The following is a 23,186-nucleotide window of genomic DNA, read 5'->3' on the forward strand; positions in this document are numbered from 1 at the left end:
ACTACTACAACTAAGATGAACCATATTTTTGGAGAAAAGGCAAAAGTAAAATTTCAGTTGATCTACTTAAAGTAATAACGTTTCTAAAATACATTGTTTATAATTGCCGTAGAGTTCTTCATGCACATTTCATTGACTGAGAAAGCATAATTGCCTAAAACTTACTGTAGCCTACGACTGAAAAACTAAAACACAGGCAGGCTGTCGGGCTTTTTATTGCTCTTGCACCAAAATGTGTTGTAAACAAATGGCATCCAGGTGTCTTTCAGTGCTGTTATTTTGCTGCTGATACACATACAGTTCCATCTGGGGGCTTGCTTAGGTAACTAGCCAACACGCTGCATTCTTGTTATATTTCATAAAATACACAACTCATCTTGTTACCGGGGGGAACTTTTAATGTGAATCAACTGCATATGCATTGAAAAAGACCCAGGGTTGCAATATACACCTAAATTACGGCCTTATTTTAGCCCAGCTAGATGATCCCCAACTGCTCAGCACACACCCGCCTTCTCCCACAGCACGTGCGAGTTTCGACTCCGACACAGACGGAAAACCCTCCTTGCGTTACCACCGCCAACCGACTGGATCTGCAACCGGGTCCGGCCGTTTACTGTCATCGCACACCCAAGCTTATCAGACAGACGAGATGCCACCACAGCACAGGCAGATACGGTAACACACCTATATTCTTGCTTAAAGCAACAACCTCCAAACTTTTCCTGGTTTTGCTGGCAGGCTGCTGACTAGGCCCTGAAAAGTCCGCTATGGTCACCCTGGATTTGTACAAACACCACAATGCAAACATTCAATATGCAGCTTTTCAGAAAACACATCTGACTCCTGAAGTGCTAAAAAACTCTTGAAAAGCTAAAAAGCTCAATGTTATAAATTGGAGGGGAAAAAAAGCCCTGCAAAGCAATTCTGGTACCAACTAAATGGGCCAGGAACCATCAGGAGAAAGGAACGCAGATTCGCATGGTTGATGGTGAAAAATCTCCAAAACTGCTGTGGAAAGGGAAGAGAAAATGAACAAGAAATGGAAACTCGGTGGCAACTGAAAACCCTGCATTTATACAACGGCCGATTTGGGCCAAGGTCACTAGACCTTAGTAAGCAACAAAAGGTAGGGTGATGGCACTACAAAGGGAAAGCAGACAGAGCAAGACCAGGAATCGTTCAGCTCCTGTGACACCTTCTCTCTGGCCAATGTACACAATGTACAAACTATCAACTTCCTTACATACATGTTATAAAAGCTACTGCCTCTTGATTATTACTGACAAAAATTTCTGATGGCAAAGCAAAAATCGAAGTTTTTTAATGGGTAGTAGGAAGCCCTCTCCATTTGAGACAACTCTTTGTCAGTGTGGCATAACCCGTCTTTGAAAGTACCAGAGTCAGATTTAGTAATGCATTCAGGTAAAAGCCCATGCTAAATAACAGTATTTGTTTTACCGTGCATATACCCAGGAGGTCCCAGTATTGAATTATTCCATATTGACACGGTCCTCCTACCATGGCATCTGCCTAAGACAGCCTCTGTCCAACAGCTGTGCTCAGCAGATCGGAGAAGTACATGCAAGCAGTGGAAGCGAGTTAAGAGAGGCTCCAGTCCCTTAATCATCTTAGTGGCCTTTTGCTGGACTCTCTCCAGTATGTCCATGTCTCTCTTGTACTGGGGAGCCCAGAACTGGACACAGCACCCCAGAGATCAGGGTGAGGCTGACTGGCCTGTAGTTCCCTGGGTCCTCCTTCTGCTTCTTCTTGAAGATAGGAGTGACATTTGCTTTCCTCCAGTCCTCAGGCATCTCTCCCAATCACCACAATCGTTCAAAGATTATCAGGAGTGACCTTGTAAAGACATCAGCCAGCTCTCTCCGCACTCATGGGTGCATCCCATCAGGGCCACGATCTATGTCCAGTTTGCTTAAGTATTCCCTGACCTGATCCTTGTCCACCAAGGGTACGACTTCCTTGGTCCAGCCTTTCCCCCTAGTCTCCAGGGCCTGGGATTCCTGAATGCTGGTCTTGCTAGTAAAGACCGAGGCGAAGGCAGCATTCAGTACCTCAGCCTTTTGCGTTTACATGTCCTGTGTCACCAGGGCCCCTGCCCCTTTCAGTACCAGGCCCGCATTTTCCCTACTCTTCCTTCTGCCACTCATGTACTCACAGAAGCCAGTCTGTTGCCTTTGACATCCAGCTTCCACTCCAGCTGGGCCTTGGCTTTCCTAACCCCCTCCCTGCATGCTCAGACAGTGTTTCTACATTCCTCCTGGGTCAGCTTTCCCGGCTTCCACCTTTTGTATGCTTCCTTTTTGTGTTTGAGTTTTGCCAGGAGCTCCTTGTGCATCCATGCAGGCCTCCTGGAATCTTTTGCCTGACTTTCTGCTCATTGGGAAGGACTGCTCTTGAGCTTGGAGGTGGTGATCCTTGAATATCAACCAGCTTTCTTGGAATTCTCTTCCCTGCAGGATCTTATTGCAAGGGACTCTTTCGAGCAGATCCCTGAAGAGGCCAAAGTCTGCCCTTCTGAAGTCCAGGCTTGTGATCTTGCTTTTTGCCCTGCTCCCTCCTCTCGGGATCCTCAACTCCACCATCTCATGGTCACTGCAGCCAAGGCTGCCTTCAACCTTCACATCCCCAATGAGCCCTTTCTTGTTTGTGAGCATGAGGTCCAGCAGAGCACCCCTTCCTCGTTGGCTCCTCTATCACCTGGGTCAGGAAGTTGTCATCGATGCTCTCCAGGAACCTCCTGGATTGCTTATGTCCTGCTGTGTTGTCCCTCCAGCAAATACTGGGGTGGCTGAAGTCCCCCATGAGGACCAAGGCCTGCAAGTGTGAGGCTGTTCCTAGCTGTCTGTAGAAGGCCTCATCTGCCTGTTCTTCCTGGTCAGGCAGCCTATAGCAGCCACCCAATACAATGTCACCCATACCTGTCTGCTCTTAAGTCCTTACCCATAAGCTCTCAGCTGGCTCATCATCCATCCCCAGGCAGAGCTCCATGCAATCCAGCTGTTCTCTCACATCAAGGACAACTCCACCTCTTTGTCTTCCCAGCCTGTCCTTCCTAAAGAGCCTGTGTCCCTCCACTGCAGGACTCCAGTCATGGAAGCCATCCCACCACGTCTCCGTGATCCCTGCAAGATCATAACCCTGCAACAACACACAATTCTCCAGTTTCTCATGTAGATTCCCTATGCTGCGTGCATTAGTGTACAGACATTTCAGTGCGCCTGTAGAGACGCCCCAGCATGCTGATTTCCCCAAAGGGGTCTGTCTGATGGCTTTTTCCATAAGGGTGCCTTATAGGCACTTCCGTGCTTACATGCAAATGCTTGAAGTGACACCAGTTAAAAACTCTTAATTTGATTTTGTGTTCCCTTTCTTTCACATCACCACAGGCCCTTTGTTTGTTGACCCTGTCCATCACTTCCTCACGGGACTGCTGGTAACTTTCTCACTGCCCCTCGTTTAAAGCCCTCCTTACCAGGTCAGTCATCCAGCCAGCAAAGATACCCTTCTCCAGCTTAGTGAGGTGGATCCCATTTCTCCCAAGCAGACGCTAAGCCTCGAACAGGATCCCACAGTCAGATAAAATAAAACCCTCTTGGCATCACCAGCTCTGCAATCAGTTGTTGACACGCAGTGTCAGTGCTCTCCTCCTTACACTCCCTCCCTTCACCGGCAAGACTGAGGAGCACTAACGGGGCCCCTGTACTGCTCACTACCACCCCCAGAGCTCTGTGGTCAACTCCGCCCTCAAGGTTGCCCCTGGCAGTGCCCACATGGAAGAAGAGCAAGGGGTACTAGAGGGCTGGATAAGCTTCAGCACTCCCTTCACAGCATTCCGGATCCAAGCCCCGGGAAGGCAGCAAACTTCTCTAGACAACAGGTCAAGTCAGCAGATGGGTGCCTCTGTCCCCCGCAGCAGGGAGTTGCTCACTGCTATCACTCGGTGCTTCATCCTGGTGGTGTTGCATGGCTCAGCACCAGTTGCCTCAGATGCTTCACTTGAAAGCACCTCTTCAGCTTTGAGGGCAGTGAACCAGTTCCGTAGTTGCAAATCTTCAGGTGGAGCTGGAGCCGCTTTCTTGGTGCCAGAAGTCACCGGCTTCCATTCTTCACCTTCCCCAGAGTTTGCACTTACCGCTCTGCCAGGAGCAGACTCTGCCTGCGTCTCCACTGCAGCTGGGGTCCAGGGCTCTTGAAGCTGCTGTGTCTCTGAGAAGATCCTGTCTGTCTCTCATCCTCTCTGATGCTGCACAGCCTGCTCACTTCCTGCCATAGCTCCTCCACCTGGTGACACAGCTCGTGAAGGACAGCACACCTCCTGCAGGCAAGAAGACCATCTCTCGTGGCCTAAGACCATCTCTCGTGGCCTCAGGGAGAGGCTCCAGGCACTCCCCACAGCCTGTGACTTGCAGGGCTGCATCCACCATCTGAAGATCTGTCTGGGTCGAAGCCTCTGCCCTAGCAGGGACAGCTGCTCCAACATCTGCAAATTGAAACAGAGGTGGCAGCAGTGGAAATGAAAGAGGGAAGTGGACGGTGGGACACGTGCAGTTGAGTGAAGGACCGCAGAAAAGAAAATGGCAGACGTGCACTTTCCCGCTACCTGCAGGTCTCTGGCACTGGCTGGTATCCTGTAGGTAAGCAGGGATGGGCTGTAGAAAAGCCAGGCCTCTACTGTTTCTCATTTATATGGTGATAAATAATGGCCCCACATAACATTTTCAATTTTTCCCTGCTGACTGGAAAAGTTACCTGCATTCCAGGGAAGCAGGGGAAATACAGCCTAGCAAATCATTATTCTTATGCAAGCAAGGCAGTACACTACTCAGGTCTTAAATTCTGTGTACAATTCTCATCCTTTTTATCTTTGCAGTGTCAACGGACTTGCTGGTTATTTCAACTCTTCCTGGTTTTGACCTTGCATATTTTGTTTTTAGGCATCTAGACAGTTCCACTAAAAACATCAACTGTTATTTCCTGGTAATAACTGATGAGGAAATGAGCACTCAACTATACTCAGTTTACAGAATCAAAGCAAAACACTAAGAAATCTGCTTGAAGAAAGACTTATGCTACATGTTTCTGTGAATTAATACTTTCAAACTTAATACCTCACAGTTCTCCCCTTCTCCCCCTCCCTACAAGTTTCAGTGCAGAATGAAGATCACACTTTTGCTGGAGGACGTACCCATACAAAGTCTGAAATTAACATCTGGCTAAAACAATTTAGGAAATTGTTCAAAGTACAGCTAATGACAGAGCTTTGTTCGGTTCCTACACAATGTTTGGCAACAAAAAACTTTGTTCTAATAGCGATAATTCCGCTATGCTCACCTCACATGAAAAAGTGTCACTGATCATACAAAAAGTCTTTTTTTCCTTTTTTCTGTCCATGAATACTGCATACTGGGTAAATTTATAGCACATGCCTTTTATCTAGCTTTACAGTAGGAGCTGGTTACGTTAACTCTTCTTTAACCCCCTTGAGTTTGCTAATAGGCAAAATTCTAAAAAAACCCTTACTCATCCACATATTGTTTTTTACCAGTCCTTTACAAATTCAACAGTTTTTATTAGCATCCAGCCATACAGAATAGCAGGAAGAAATACTCCAAGTGTTTCTGAAAACTGTACTAAAGACACATATCTGAAAGCAGAGTAAAAGCGCACACAATCCTGAATGCTCAAGTCACGTTTGAAAAAGGAAAAACAAATGCTTTTGGTTTTGTTTGAAAACCATGTCTCGGCTATGTCAATGGTCATAAATCCTACGGTTTGCAGACATTACGTTGTTTCAGTCTCATAATAGAACACTCAAACAGACATTTCTGTGCTCCACAGTGCCATAAAACATATGCATTTAGTACTATATGCTGCCTTTCGGGTTAAGCTGGAAAAGAAAAGCAATCCTGTGAAAAATCAACAGTCATACATTGCTTCTACAAATCAGTTTGAGGAGCACCATTAAATTCCCTTGTCTTCCAATGTTCACAAATCCCACCGTGGCATCTCAGAAGCACCTACTATGCAGAACATCATGGTAAGTATCTCCGAGTGAGAAAGCAAGCCACACTATTCCGCATTTGATCCCTTCTTCTACTTCATTTTTTTAATTCAATGCATTCTCTTAAGAGATACTCAAACAAGTGCTACTCATCTCTACTTAAGAATTGGCCATGGATTTCTTCTCCAAATTTTCCAAATCCAAATGTAGGCAGTGAATGTCGGGGTTACAACTGTTGGACTGAGTTCTAGTTTATGCTCACTTTCCCATTTGCAGTCTCACACAAAATAATTACACCGCTTTTTTACTTTCAAGGAATTAAACAGACTGAGTCCTTACAATCTCGCATTATGAAGCACTATTTCCAGTTTCCAATATTCTCCTGACTCTTCTCTGAATCCCATACAACTTTTATCCATATTACAAGGTGAAAGATCTTGCAAAGCACTCATATCACTGCCAAATGAGGGGCACCCTCAACTGCTGCCCAGCATCAGTTCCCAGACTAGCCATGCAAGGCCTGCAGGGCCTTTTTAATCCCCAAACAAAACAGAATATTCCCTCTGTCCCAGTTTACCAAGCAACCCATGTAATCAGCATCGGAAACCTATCGTCTGCTACCTACCCATCTCTGATCTGGTTATATTACATTTTCTTTGAGAAAGAATTAAGAATGGAAGATAACCAAGAATTAAATCTTGCAAGATGCCCTAAGGAGCATGTATTTGATAGAAGTTGTTTGCTGCTCCTGATTATAGCACTCAGAAAAAAGCAAAATGTCACTAAAAAATCTGGACTGGTTTGTTAACAGCAAGTAAATATATTCATGCTTTCTAGTATGCAAACAAGATTATACTTACCAGATATTGAGAATAATATTATTCTTTCTACTGCTTTTTAATCCATTTAGTAAGTGTCATACTTGGTCTAGAAACTAGCACAGTAAGAGATAAACTACACATATCAAAACATTTCTCTTACAGAAGGTCTAGTGACCAATGTTTATCATATAAGTGCACTTTAAATGATCTATTTTCTTTAATTGCTAAGACATATAATTCAATATACTTTAGCAGCCGCTCCATTATTTAACCCATCACCAACTATTTCCATTCAAAGAATCACCATTTACTTTGCTTTTTCCCACACTTGAATATTTAGCCTTCTTTTGGATTTCCTGCATTCTGCAGCTAAATCACTGCTAAACCAGCAGGTCACGTCACTTGCTCATGGAACAGAAACAAGAGAAAGCTGAAATTCCGAAAGGTCTCAGAGAAGACCGATTAGTGAACATTAATAACAACCCAAAAATCTTTTCTCCTGAGTACACAGTAACTACATACAGAAGTTAACACTTGGATCTTCAGAAAGGCAGGAAAGGGGGAAAACCAGAAGCCAACCCTAGCTGTTACATGTGTTACTACCACTGGCCCATTTTTTATGGGGCTGAGTGGAAACTTCATGATTCTAGATTTGAATTTACTCAAATCTACACCAAAACTGGATACGTTAAAAAGCTCAGTGAAGCTGGAAATGGATTACTGCTTTTCACATCTACCTCTATAGAGGTTCCTCTAGATCAATTTTGACATAACACAGTAGAATAGCAGACAAGCACTCAGATACTGCTCTTTCTGGTACTTTGAAGAGAGACTTCCACAAGAGCCAAGAAAATCTATACCAACACTTTCCTTTGAAACCTTAGCTAACACATCCAAACCTAAATCCATGTATATGGCTCATTTCCCTCACCATTTACAGGTGGCTTAAGGCATGGTGGGAAGCTTGCTCTATCTGTAGTTTTATTTTTAAAAAGAAATGTTGTTTCAGTCTCTAAAACCCTACCTAGCATGTTGCACGAAGTCAGCCCTCAGCGACAAGTAGGGAAAGTGAGAGTAAAGGATAAAGAATAAAAATTACAATCAAATCTGCTGAACAACATGGATATGCTTGGAGGTGACCACAATGATCAACAGAACATTTGGAAACAAAATTACGATTTGCCATTTTCAATCAGAATTGCTTTCCATCATCACGCGTTCCATTTTACATATTATGAAAACTACTGGATAAGGAGAAATAAGCGCACATCACAGGGCCCAGACTATAAGTTCAAGAATACATACAGTTCTTTCTGGTTCAGCTGAGTGAGACAGAAAGCCTTCTGCAAAAATAAGCTTCTAAATTACCTTAAAAGGGCCTCACAGATCAGGTGGTGAGCCAAGCACTCCTCCAAAGCCTCCCCCTCAGAAGCCAGTCTGGGTAAGGAAGCCTGCACATGTGCATTCTGATCTGCACCAGCCATGTTCAGCACCGACACCTCGCTCTCTGAGGCTGAAAGGAGCTTGAAGGAGCTGCAGCTTTAAGCATTTTCTTTGTGCATCCCAAAGCTGCCTTTCACAGCTACAACAGGCATGGCAATGGGGCGTCTTCCAAACTACCATGGCTGTAAGAGAGGGAGCGGGCCAGGTGCAGGGGTTATGCTACCCTTCCCTGAAGGCAGACAGACATACAAGTTCCAAGATGAGACAAAACTGGATCAGCTGAGGAAGCAATATTAGTCCTTCTTGATAGCCATTCTTGATTTTGAGTAGGAAGCTTGAGACCTCAAATTTTTAGCAGCTCTTAAGGCAGAAGCATCTGCTGTAGCTTTTCTTAAATATCAACATCACAAAGCAATAAGAGGTCCTTAAAAAGTATGACTTAAAGCCCAATAACCTGAGAACATCAAGGAAAAATATATTCAGCAATACCTATTAAAAAAAGAACAAGACAAAAGAATATAGATCAAAAGAAAACATGACTACCATCACCAGGTAAGACAGGATCCAATTTAGCTGGATAACCAGGGGGGAATCAGAAGGGAAGACCACACTATCTCCTAATTCTATATGCAAGCAGCACAGAAACTTGAAGAAGTGAGAAAAATACAGCCATTACAGCTAAAGAGTCTCCTGCCATGAGTGTTGAGAAGTATGCGTTCCTTCCATGTGAATGACCAATTCCTTGAAGGAAAATATGCACGCACATATTTATGCACACATATAACTAAATAAATTTTACCTGAGCAGGAGGTACAGCAGCTGCTGGTAAAGGATTAGAGATCATTGGACCAAAGATATCCAGGTCATCATTCAGCGCTGTGACAGCAGCAGTGCCTCCATTTGTAACGGATGCTTCAGCTGGACCATCTTAAAAAGACAACAGAATCACACTTAAAGTGAAAACTGTTAATATTTTAACAGCATGAGAATAATTAGAGCTGCCCATTCCCTCCTACCCCGCCCCCATCAAAGATGCATTCGATTTCAGAGATAAGACATTTTTTGACGGCGATGTTGTTCAGATTTTGTGAGGACTTCTTTCCCTAAAAAGATGGTATACTAGTGTGCTTCAGGAAAAAAACAACCCCAAAGCAAAACACTTAAAGACTTCCGCACGGACAGCCACGCCAATTTATCAGCACACATTATTCATTTTTCAAGTGTCTTTTCCAAGCACACCACCATCTTGAGTGAGAATTTAAACAGATGTCTTACTGAGAAGGCCCCGACTTGGTAGCCGTGTATCAGACAAAATACACTGATCCGGGTTCTTGAATTAAAATTTGTATTTTAGAATCCATAAAGTTATTCTTGATATGCTAATTTACTCATGGGTACATAATTAAACTTTGCATTAGGAAAAAAGTCCATCCTTCTCCCTTTTTCAGAAGTACTTTGCACTGACTTTATCCTATAGCTCCACATGAACACCCCTGCCAGGCAGACTGGGCTAATTATCCGTCAGAACCCACGGCTCTTGCTCTGTACAGAGTTAACCTTCTACAGCCTTGGTGCTTGTAACTGGTTTAACACACGAATACATTCCCTGATCTAGGTGAAAGTAAATATGTGTAGGACAAAAAAAGGGCCGAGGAATTACATTTTTAAGGAGAACTGCAAGAAAATACTGTAAAAGATGTAGGGACAAAAACATCACAAAATGTGCTAAAGGAACAGAGCAATCATTTCTCGCTTGATTTTAAGCTGGCCAAGAACAAGTGGAAAGAATTGGCTAATTACTTTTATTCCTAAGCATATCACAAATGGGTTGCCATTACACAGAGCTCAACAAATACAAAGTTGACTATAGATTCTGCAGAACACTACGATGACTGCATAGTGTTAACAGGAAACTTAAGAAAACTTCTTTAGGAAAAATAAGAAGTTAAGTCTCAAAGTATCCAATACTCACTGCCGAAGTCAGACTTCTCTGGCAGAACTAGCTGAATTAAGTCAAAACTCACTCTCCAACTGAAAAATCACCATGACAACTGGCATGGCTGTTTATACATCATAGGAGGATAAGTATTCTAAAATCTCTAGATTACAGCACACTGAAAAAACTACTACTAAAATCATAACACAATTTCTACTTAATGCTTTAGCATGTTTAAAGAACAAATTTCCTCCTAGCTGGATGTGTTGTATCCACTGTTCTCACCATTCAAAGGAAATTCCTGTAAAAAAAAATCTAACTTACCTAGCATCCTAATTAAAGGATTGGGGGTTGTTTGTTTGTTTTTAAAGTCACACAATTATACATAGGTAGCTAACTTCAAATATATCCATCAGAAACTCCTGACGTACATTTACAATATATTCCAAATGTAAAACACAACAGAATACAGATCACCACTTTTAAACTTTAAAAAGCATCAAGGACATAAAAAAAAGTTACTATGTATTTCAGAAAAACAGTCACTTCTGCCTTTTACTAAACTGTCAGAAGTTATTTTCCAGTGTCCTACACCCATGACAGTTACCTGCCTGAGTGAAAAGATCCATTTCAAGAGTAGAGGTCAATCATCAAATATCAGCATTAACAGTTTAGTGGTAACACATGAAACGTATCTTACTACCACAGAGAAACATGTGAGGCTGAAGGCAGAGGTGAGGTTTAGGCATATTAAAGTTTCTAGAACTCTAATGAGGAGAGAAGTGGTCTGATTAGTAAAGAGCACAGTTGAGATGCAATATTTAATTAAAATCAAATCATAGGAAGCTTCCAACACTTATGTAAAATAATACAATTCCATCCCTCACATAATTGCAACATTCTTTCCCATCTGCTAAAGAAAATCGCAGAAGAACCGGTATTTTATTTTTCTAAGAAAAAAGACATACAATAGAACAAAAGAGTAAAAGTTTATTACTTAGAAAGAAGCTCTCCTTTTGCTTTCCTCTACTTTTTTATTTAAGAACATGAATAACTGGCAGATGATAGCAGGATTTGTCACCCTGCATTCCAAATATTATAATTTTTCCTTACTTTGTCCTGCCATGTGCAAACTCACTGCAGCTAGAGATTGCCCTTCCTGGTAGCCCAGGATGTTGACAAGTTGGAACAAAACACCAGAAACAGTAAGAAGCACCAGTCAGTTCACCAGCCTGGAAATCACTTGACTGAGGAAAATTATCACAGAAGACTGACAAGATTTTTGGCTGTTAACTCATACGAGAAGCGACCGCATTCCAAAACAATCCGTTCAGAAGATCACCACTCACAGATGCCTTCTCATTTCTGTCTGCCTTCCAACTCCGATGGAAGGTGGCCTCCCTTTAGCTGCCTTACATGGAAGTATTTATTTATTTTAAAGATAAAGACTGTCACTGCTGTGTATGTGAAAACTTGACACAGAAGTCATGAATGTCAAAATCCGACAACGTGGAACACGTCAGAAGCTACCACCATCCATGCATATCCGAATTCGATCTTCCTGTAGAGATGCTAACCTTTGCGCCTTAGTACGTATAGGAAATGTGGCACAGCTATAGCTGCTACAGAAACCACAACTTTGAACTGACTTCAGTGTATGTAAAATCCCCAGCATATTTTTTAAGCACTTACTGTACCTTTTTCATACAGGGAATTACGAAACAACAAAGCGGAAGGGTGCTGGCTTGCAATTCTTTGAGAGCTATATGCTTGCTTTTGTGACTATTTCAGATACATAAATGATTTTATACTCTAATTTAGTATCAATGGCAAGAAGACCCAGTAACAAGGACCAAAATACCTTGAAGGCAGGGATACGAGAAGGAAAGAAGTGAGTGGCATTCACAAGAAACTGAACCTCAGCAAATGTATTTATTGCCCCAACTTGTGTGAAGTTCATGAGGATAACTGCTGTCTGGAAGGACTAAGAAAGACCCAACTCCACAAAGGCAAAAGGGCCATGGGAATGGCTTGGCAATATTAGATCTTCTGTGCTAAGCAAACAGTGAGTAGCTTGAACAACGACAGCAAGAGTGAAGTAGTAATGAAACTGGCTCAGGTGGCTATGTCGTGATTTGACTTTGCTGGGAGGATTCCCATTCCAACAATTCTGAAACGCAAAGTTACACACTCACCTATGATTATGACAAAGCTATTTACATCTTAGCTACAAAGGTCTTCTCCTTCCCTTATTTCTGTTTTGATGAATGGAAGTCAGTGGACAGCAAAATGACCTTACGTATAATCTGCTCCACCATTCCATCCACACCAGTGCTTTAAGATATGTGCAAATAAATATACTGGCAAGTTAAGTAACAAGTTTCTTTTGGGGTTATTCTGTAGACAGGCGGTTCCAAAAACATCTCCCCAAAGGTTCACTGTTTCAGATAAATTTAGGAATGTGCAGTGCATAATTTTCATGCAAAAGGATTGTCTGGAATTAATAATTTAGTGTTCTCATTTCTCAGTGAGGCACATGTATTATAAAAAAAAATATCTCTTGTCATATTCCAAAGTGGTTCAGTTTCCCTGAATGTAAAAAAGCTTAACAAATAAGACTGAAAATTTAAATGTAATCATTTACTAAAACAAGCATTTCACATATTGAGAACATTCACGGGAGAACACATTCACAAGGACATAGTATTTTTCAAGTATTTCATATGCTGCTTATAAATTAATATTACAAAAAACCAGGTTTTTGCTAGATCGCTTCTGTAAGTGTTATTTAGTAATGTACATACCTTTCACCTCTTACTGAATTTTACGCTAAAAATAAAGATTTCCCTGTCTCTATCAGTGCTGAAACCAGAGATTTTGAATTACTGTTTACAACACAGTTTTAAGCCTGTATGACTAGTATTAATAAGATCCTGTCTTACTGATTCCTCAAAAATGTAATGTTTAGAATATTTGTATCTATTAAAAAGTGACTCCAAAATCATTTTTTCCTCCATGAAACTAAAAGATTCCAGAAAGAGCTGAATTTTAAAATATAGAAGAAAGCTAACTGTTTTCACTCTGGTTTATTACTTGTAGCAATATGAATATCTTCATTTAAGTGTATATATATGCAGGCATACACAAATTTGTACATAAATATAATATTTCACACTTCTTTATAGAGATTATGGACATTCTCAACTTCAATGCACCAGACCATGGATTAGGATATACGTCTTCCTTGCCCTCCCTGTTTTAAAACATTTCTGTAGTACAAGAAAGATGCTCCGGTGGAGTTCTGACTTCTAAATTATTCTAAGTATATTAGTTTTCATTCAACTTTTGCTGCCTACCATTAAAAACTGTTTAGAAGAGGTGGCATGTATCTGACAGAAGGGAACATGGCTGTAGTCCTTCCAGGAAACAGGTGAAAATCAGACTAAGTTATATAGACCTGTCTGAATATTTTGAGAAATTTACAGTTTTAACCAACAGAATTCTTATGATGGAGACCATCACAGAATTACTTTGAAATAACTAACTTTTAATCAAAAGTACTTCCATCACTTTTCTGGAGAATGCATCCGTAGCTAGGAATGAAGTATTACATGTGGCAGAACCCACTGCAACGACAGCGCAAGCGAGGCAGAGCTTCCACGCTCAGTCAGAGAAGGTAACGTGGAAAGTCAGTAGGCGCTGTTTTTCATTGTTGCTCCTAGCTGTGGTCCCAAAACTTCTCTTTTTACATTTAGGATAATATGACAGATAATATCCGACTGCTGTCTGTCCTACTGTGCAACAGCAGATGCTGCTTCTGCTCCTGCTTTCAGATTAGGAAGTCTTGTTTAATTTGATAGTAGAAACAAAAGCTATTCACCAGGATATAGTAAGTGAAGGCTTCCAGTGAAGTTTACCTTTATAGTGCTTTTCTGCATATATTTTATTAATGCCTGACATGACAATTTCCAATTCAGTGCTGCCTTCTGTTATGAAAGCTTTTACACACAGCCTTAGTCCTTGGTGTATTTATTCATACCAACAGTGAGAATGACCAACAGAAGAGCTTCAAAGGAGTAGCAAGAAAGGGAAACAGCAAGAAAGAAGATCTGCTCTTATACTTCGCATTATGTTTCTGAAACTCATTTTCTATGGGGCAAAATATTTACAAGAACTTTGTTTCTAAGCTGCAATGTATTTTTATATATCCAATCATTTATGACAGCCATACTAAGACTTGCAATGGAAGGAGAGAAGTTGATTTTGAATATGCATGTGATAATTTAATTCCACCAAATTATTAGAAAGGCAGCGCTGAGAGAAATAGTTCAATACTTTAAACGAAATCTTGTGTGAAGGATACAAACAACATTTTTCTGTCCCAAATTACTGTGGAATTATTTACTGCATTACTAAAATTTTATTTACTGCTAAAACCTTTGCAGAAGTGAAAAGGCATTAATAGGGAGGCTCTTTCTGTATGATACTTAATAAAATAAAATGTGGAAAGCCAGAAAGCTAACAGTGATAATCTTACCATACCAGCAATACTATAAATGTTAACATGTATCTATATATGCATAGATGATATTTAGTACTTCTAAATGTATTTTTATTATTTCTTAAATGCAGCTTTCCAACTTATGACCAACCATGCTGCTTTGGTACTTACTAGACAGTACTGACAAACATATATTTCTCAGATATGCAACATTCAGCTACATTTCATACCATGATTAAGCTCTCAAAACTTCACAGAATTCCTTCAGAGACTGTTTCCGCCGCACAAGAAGATACACAGCTTTTAGTATATCATACTTGACCTCCAGCCATGCCAGATGACTGCCCCACACATCACATTCAGTTAATAATAACATCATAACAAATCTCTTTTCTCCTGGTCATCCATTGTAGCTTACTACAATGGTTATTCCAGAATGTGCAATTGTCTGGTTTATGAAGGACATATCTAAACATGGTAACTGATGCAGAATATGTAAAATGCACTTTCCTTCTTTCTGATAATTTTGTAAGGCAACATAGTTTAAAAATATTTCATTTTTTCTGTATGCTGAAATAATTTCTAAGTGACATACCTTGACAAACAGAATGGTCCAAAATCGCCTGTGTAATATTCCAAGAAAAGATTCCCACTATCATACACAGGTATCATGCAATTTCTTACAAGTATTTTAAAAAACTCTCTTTATTTACATTAATCTAGCATTAAGTGGAGACATCCTACTTGTAAGACAAAACCCCAAAATATCAAGCGGCACAGAGCGCACAGTTAACATCAGTGGGATGAAAATACAGCACTGCCTATGACTTAAGTGCTGAAGAACTTTGGTTTACACGCTATGACTTTCAAACTGAAAAATGTTTCCTATAATCCCCCTATTAAAAATTAATGTTATAAAATCCCATATTATTGATTTTAGCATCAATTTCAAGTCCCTACATATTCAATAGTGCACACTCTCAGTGTGGACAAAATCCAAGTAATTATAGAGCTCATTTAAAAAGCCGCTTCAGTTTTAGCCTACAGCAATAGGCTGTGATTTCTCATAGCTCGGGAAGGCAGGGAAGGAATTTGGGGTTGCACAGCAAGAACACTAACACTATTGCTTGTGGAGAACATATGAACATTTAGCTTGTACATGTCCATTTCCCCACCCTTCTGTGTGTGGAATATTGAACTAAACCCTACTCTGAATCAAAAGGCCAAAAGCCGCAAATGTTTATGCAGCTGGATCATCAAAAAGTGAATATCCAAACAGTCTCTTAATAATAAACCCTCTGAACAGGAACTCCAGGGAACCACATGAATCTATTTAAAAAGGCTTAGAAGAAACACAAACATGATACTAGAGCCACTGAGGATATTATGTCTCTTCTGCTATTGCAAGATTTAAAGATACAATTTGCCTAGGCATATTATCTTGAGAATTTTGCAATTTGTAAAGAAAAATAAAAAACCAATTTATTTTTAGAAAATTATCTTATCTAGCTACAATTGCCACTGGGTAAGCCCTATCTCACAGGGTGTTTACCTTCGGATGAGGTCACTGTTAAAAACCCAGCTGAGACAAAAAGAGCAATGACCCAAAGGTTAACGCCATACCCAAAGCTAGCACTGAGGCTTACTCAAGAAAATACTTTGCAAAAGGCTGGGCTGCTTTGAAAGCCAAAATTATTCTAGCACAAACTGTGATCCATTAAAATTACTTAATCTGCTATCACAAGCAATTCTGATCTGCCCTAGTAAAAGCTACTCCTGTTCTTCATCTGCAGAAATGAAGTCCTAAGAGAATGAATCCTCATTAGAAACATGTCCACTCAGTAAGAAGAATGAGCTATGCAATCATATCCGTTTTAATATTGTTTGATAGGACTTATCAAATATTTTAATCAGCAGTGCGCTGCTGCAGCAACAAAGGCAAATGGGATTCTGGGCTGCATCCACAGGGGCATTACTCGCAGAGATAGAGATGTGATCATCCCACTCGACTCGGAGCCTGTCAGGCCACACCTGCAGTCTGTGCCCCGTTCTGGTCCCCACAATTCAAGAAAGATGTGGACAGACTGGAGAGGGTCCAAAGGAGGGCCACGAAGACGGTCAAAGGGCTGGAGAACCTGCCCCATGAGGAAAGACCAAAGGAGTTAGGTCTTTTCTCCCTGAAGAAGGCTCGGGGGGACCTCATCGCTGTATTCCAGTACTTATAGGATGGCTACAAAGAGGACGGAGGCTCTCTCTTCACAAGGAGCCACATGGAGAAGACAAGGGGCAACGGGTACAAGTTGCATGGGGAGAGGTTTCATCTTGACATAAGAAAGAAATTTTTTACAGTGAGATCAATCACTAGAACAACCTTACCACGGATGTGGTAGAGTCCCCATCACCTGAGGTTTTCAAGATGTGATCAGACAGGATGCTAGATAATCTCATCTAGGCTCCCTTTCCCGTATGTTGGACCAGATGATCTTTCAAGGTCTCTTCCAACCTAGGCTGTTCTATGGTTCTATGATATATTGGGTTGAAGTGATCTTTATTTTAATACTATCTGAAGTAGTCTACTGCAGGCATTAATTAAAAGACAACTCTCCAAATGAAATATGCAGGTCTGCTCTCATTAATACATAATCTCATTTGCAGCTCAGTGGATTCCAAGTGATACTACTTTATTACACTGCCTTTCAATTTGTTATTTAAAAGATCTTCAAACACTCCCTCCTCTAAATTTATGTTTTGTTAACATACAAATTACCAACTTTGCCCTTTGTATATCTCACTATGCTTCCTTACACTGAAGAAGCACAGCTGTTGAACACCAATTATAATACTCTTTCTATTGCATATTACATCTCAAGTTAGCCTATGCAATCTGAGTTCATTATCATATCATCAGTGTTACCGAGATTCTTTTCAAATCATGTCTAAAAGGATACAGAAGCCTGATAATCTCAGAAGCACACACTGATTAAATTTTAGTTCTTAATTAGGTTGTTGCTCTGGTAAAGGAAAATAAAGGAGAATCAGCTTTCCATTAAGTCTGAATTACTTTTGGTTTTAATAGGTTCATTCTACATCCATAATCTAACTTCTACTGTGTTAATTAAGATTTGCTTGCCTATGGTAGCAGATTACTTGGAATGAGATATGGATCACAACACATACATAACTGGTACAAAAATAGTATTTTACAGCCACTCTACATCCAGAGAGAAAATAACATGCATTTTGAATGACAGTGTGAATTCTAAAACAGGGAAGATGTTGATTGTTTTGCTGCAACATTATTCATACCTTAAAACCAAAAATTAAAAAAACAACAACAAAACATTTTTCTACAAATTCAAGTTTTTAGAATAATTACATCTAAAAGACTTATCAGCCTCCTCCAATATCCTGTAAAAACTATGTAGAAATTTAATAATAAACATTATATTGATATAAATTGAATATTCCAATATCCACTCACAACTCTGAAAATTTTCCTAACAGTGAACAGTAAAAAGGGATTAAAAATAGTTATCGCAATATTTCATTATTCCAGTTCCATTTTAAGATTCTATCCAATGGGAAAATACACTTAGAGTAACATTAGATAAATGAAAGACAGATTTTTATGAACATGGCCTTCAACAAGCAGAGAAAAAGCATGAAAACACAACAGTATATCCAGACTGTACAAATTAAATGATTGGGGTCCAAAGCAGTTTATTCACAAGACAAACACACAGCTACCTACCAGTCAGAAAATAAAAGGTATACTAGATAAAAATGAATGATGGCCACAGTCAGTACACAACACTGAAATGCCCAATATGTTAAGTTTTACAAGATATTAGTCAGCTGCAGTCAGTTTACTGTTCTTTTTACTCATACAGGAATTTTATGATATAAGGTATTTTACAGATACAAAATTCAGATGACCTCAGCATTTTCATTAAGAAGTACACTTGTACCATAAACATTGAAATACCACAATCCGCAAGCCCTTTGAAGATCACTTTGATAACTTCCCCTTACCACAGCAGCTCATTAGTCTCCTTAGCAAAATACAAGTATTGATATACACAGATCCCTATGGTATTTTTCTTTAGAGTTTCAAATTCATGTAGACTGAATCTTACGGTTTTCAAATTCAGCTAACTATGAGTAAGCACAGAGAAAATAAAAGTATATTTATTAAAACATAAAATGACGTATCTGTGTTTGATTGAAAAATGGGTAATTATGTATCTCTTACCAAGTCCTAAAAGGTCAATAGTGGGTTCTGATGACTTTTTTGGACTTGCTTTAGCTTCTGATTGCTGGTCTTCCTTCTTTTGCGGCTTGAAAGGGAAAAAAAAAAAACACAACACAAGTAACCTTTCTGAAAAAGATACAGTGCTTAAAAAATGCCCATTAAAGTTGCTGCTGCAGTATCAGAAATAAAAGCCCTTTTCTATATTTGTTTGTCGTAATGAATTTGATTTGTAATGAAATAAGTTGCAGTTATGGTCATAACGAACAAGGCACATGACTGTAAAAAAATATCCTTATACCTTCACTGGTATGTAATCAATTTTTAAATAAATTGAATAGGTTAAAATAAGCTGAAATTGAATAGGTTAAAATAAGCTGAAATCTTAAACTGAACCACTGCATATCATGCACTAGGCAAAAAGCTGTCTACAATTTGATTTACTGACTGATTTTAGCATCCAAACTTTACAGTTCTGCAGCATTAAAGAGAAAAAACTTCAAGTTTTTAAAAGCTCAAATTTAAAAATTAGAAACTGACTAGTGGCACTATTTAGCCTTCCTGAAAAAAGCATCTGCAGAACATTCAGACTTTATAAATGCTATGCACAGATGGACATAATCTGTGTTCATGGTCGTCTTCTTTGTAAACCTGAAGACAAATAACAGTATTTTTCTTCTTTGCAAAAGGGAACTCCTCATCTTTGCTTGCCTAGATACTTCAAAATGTAAGATGGTATTGCATGAAATTTGATTATGAAAATGACTTCATAAATCTGTTTATAGTTCTTCCCATACCAATATCAAGCTGATTACCCAAATCCATCAAAACATCAATTTTTAAAATGAATACAAACTGGTTTATAGTAGTGACGTGACAAATGCACTCCCTTGCGTGCATTTAATATGCATTTACTCCATACTTATCACAAAAACATGAAGTGGATTGGTCAATCAATGAGTACAGCCTTTAACTAGAACAGGTTACCAAATAACAGCGGTAGAGCACTGCCGGGCTGAGCACTGGGCTGATGCCAACAGAATCTGCTTCACTCCCACTTTTATCACCCCCATAACATGGCTTTGCCAGAATCACTGAGTCTCCTGAGGTTCCTGAAGTCATTAAATCTTAGTATTTAGCATTAGGAGAACGTTATAGCTCAACACATGGATAGAAAGTTCTCCTTGCTTAGGTAATCCTTTACTTTCCTCTCCTGCAAACTGGGAATAAAGAGTAACAAGCTTGGTGTTTGTATAGAGCAATGAGGAAAATCAAGGGTGTTCAAAGATGGCCCACACGAACAGAAGCTTAACGTACTACTGACACTGCTCTTACACGACCAAGCCTCCACGGAAAACCTCCAGGCAAGAGCTGCAATGAACTGAACTCCACTTCTGCAGCTACAGGGAAGAGGTGTCTTCACACTCAAACTGATCTTTGCTAATCTCTCAGAGAAATACTTGCTTGCTCCAGCCAAAAATCCTTATGTTGACTTTACATACCTCGTTCAAGAACAAACTTGTTTGGGAAACCACCTGCTGGAAAAATATTTCATGGATTCCCTGATTCCACATTGGATTACAACTTTCATATTTGAATATATGATCTGAAGAATAGCACCCTGATTCCAAATGCTACTCAATATTGCAGAGAAAAAAAAAAACTTATATTTGATATGAGAAAGAAGTATGGGTTTTGAAAGTAAATTTTTGCATATCAAGAATTTTTTAAAAGTGACCATTGAAAATAAAGTTTTCTACAACTGAACGTACCTCAATAAATATGCCATAAAACTTAAATTATTATTACGGACATCAATTAGAATTAACAATGAGTATTTCAGAACAGAATTTATCATAAAAACATGCATGTTTGGTTCCTCTCCAACTCTGTAAGGAACACCATAGGTCACAGAAGCTGTAAAAAGAAGTGTTTCTGACACGTTGATTGATTTCATAAAACTGACCTTTTTTTTGCTTAAACAACTTAACAATTCTGAATATAGATGAATGACTTCTTTAAACTGAAAAGCAAAACCGTTAGAATTCTAGTAAATGTGCAAATTTTCATTACCCCAGATTAGGTTTATGATAACTACCTAAAAGCACAAGTTTGAAATAAATTAAAGGTTGACAGCGTTGGTTTAGAGGGCAAACTTTTTACAGAAACCAAAACAGTTTTGCATATATCATTAGTAAGAACTTAACAGATGGAGTTCAAATAGCACTCTCTTTTATTTAGTACTTATTACTGCAGCAAATTAATCTCATTACCAAAACAAAAAATTTAAAAATATAGTAAGAATATACTTAGGTCCTCTGCTTTGTCAAATGAACATTTTCTATAATTATTAAATGTATATTTCTGTTTCATTACTCTCTAAATAAGAAAGGCAATGAAGATACAAGGTATAGAAATATCAATTTCTAAAAAAATAAGATCCTTTAAGGTACCCTTTTCCAGTATCATTACTATATTTCTTGATTAGAAGTTTCTTTCCCGTTTTGCTCCCTCGTCAGTATGTAAACTAATAAGTTTTAAGGTTACTTCATAGTTAGTTACCTTAAGAAAGACTGCAAAAATATTTTCAAGCTTCTTAGTACGGCAAATATTTGTAGACATTAGTACTGCATTCATCTCTTTGATGAAGATTTTCTCCTTAAAGCAATATTCAGTTTCTCCTTTACAGCCACACAGTTTTCACCACAACACTAAACTTCAGTCTGAAAAATGGAGGGAGGAAAAAGCTACTTTTCACCTAACAATTTACCAATACTTCACCTGTACAACAGTGGTCACACAAAGCAATAATCAGCACCTATCTGGAACAAAAAAATCTTCCCTTTTACCCTTAATTTTACCTGACCATAACAAATGCCAGTTGCTGGAATTTCCTATCCTCCTGTCTAAGATCTGAACCAATTTTAAATTCAGTGTGCCTTTATTTCTGGTTAAGATGTTGTGTGCCACTAATGAGGGCTTTTGTGCAAATTCAGAAGATACTTGTTTGCTGCCTAAGGTCTGCCATGATTCAGACATCTCTGAAGTCACCTACGCTTAGGCATAAATTAAATAAGGTTGGCGCTAATGGGCTGAGTTAGAACAAGAAACCTGCATGCACGCAATTATTCTTAATTTAAGAATATCTAAATAAATCTCGTTTACCGTGCTATTTTTTTTAAGACAGCCTTGTTCTCTCTTTGGCCCCATGGATCTTGGGCTGCCTGACTGCACCTCAAGAAGGTACAATGAAAAGCAGTGCCTTACTAAAGTACTTACTCTGCTTCTATAGCAGATGTTGCAACATATTTCTGGGGCTGGAGCAGAGGATCTCCAGAGCTCCCTTCCAACCTAGATAATTCTGGCATAAACAAGGTGTTGAAACTTTCAGAAAAGAACAAAAAAGGGAAGTCAAATTGGAGCCACTTAAAAATTTTATTCCAAATCATAAGGAGAAATGTGATGTTTAATTTCTTTTTAGTAGCTTTGCTCCAGTAGGACTCATACATGACTAAGCTTTATGTAGAGAGTGGTCTTTTGAGATGTTAAAGCTAAATATTGCACGCAGTGAGCACAGAAGTGCGCAACAGGCAAAAAACTGCATAACAAGGCAGTGACATTTCTTAAACTTCACGAATAATTTAGTGTTGTGCTTTATCTAAAAATTACTGCATTTTGTAGAGGTGCAATATAGCATGACAAATGCTTGGGAATCCTGCTGCACTAAGATTCATCTCAGTTTCTATTACTAGTCTGCTTGACTCTCACAGCAATTATTTTTAAGTATTGACACCAGTACTAGATAAACTATTCTTTGTCCAGTCCTTTGGAAAAAGGCTGCATAAAAATAGGAGACTAAGAAGCATTAAATAAACTAAAAATAGCACTAAAAATCCGCTATTAAAAAGCCAAGTAGAAGGGAACAGGTACACAACTTTGTGCATTTATTGTCAAGTGGAGCCTTCAAGGTTACTGGGGCTACTATTTTTTTTACAACATTCAAGGTTGGCTTAGCAACATGCATGGTTTTATTAAGTGAAATACATGGTTGTAGCAATTCCTAGATATATTTACTTCAGGTTGGATATTAACAGCTTCTCACTCAAAATCATCTTTACAATACTAGTACATTCTTCTGAAACACTGTTCTCGCAAACAGCAGAGCATCAAAACATCTTTGATATACAAGTCTTACATTTCCATTTTTCACAGTT

The 23,186-nt window shown here is 39.3% G+C and overlaps 1 protein-coding gene across 5 annotated transcripts in view; it reads right to left on the reverse strand.

Annotated features, from left to right (window-relative positions):
* The window catches only part of SMAP1 (small ArfGAP 1), a 103,469-nt gene that overhangs the window by 4,962 nt on the left and 75,321 nt on the right, over nucleotides 1–23,186 (reverse strand). For all 5 annotated transcript variants that reach the window (XM_087775378.1, XM_087775377.1, XM_087775381.1 and 2 more), the window contains 2 exons: nucleotides 18,976–19,060; nucleotides 9,086–9,213 (listed from right to left, as the gene is read on the reverse strand). In XM_087775378.1, coding sequence (XP_087631504.1) covers nucleotides 9,086–9,213; nucleotides 18,976–19,060 — 213 coding nt within the window. The remainder of the gene's footprint in view (nucleotides 1–9,085; nucleotides 9,214–18,975; nucleotides 19,061–23,186) is intronic.

Source organism: Nipponia nippon, unplaced genomic scaffold (assembly GCF_047370975.1).
Source record: "Nipponia nippon isolate SJK-2023a ecotype South Korea unplaced genomic scaffold, ASM4737097v1 scaffold_4, whole genome shotgun sequence".
NCBI lineage: Eukaryota > Metazoa > Chordata > Aves > Pelecaniformes > Threskiornithidae > Nipponia > Nipponia nippon.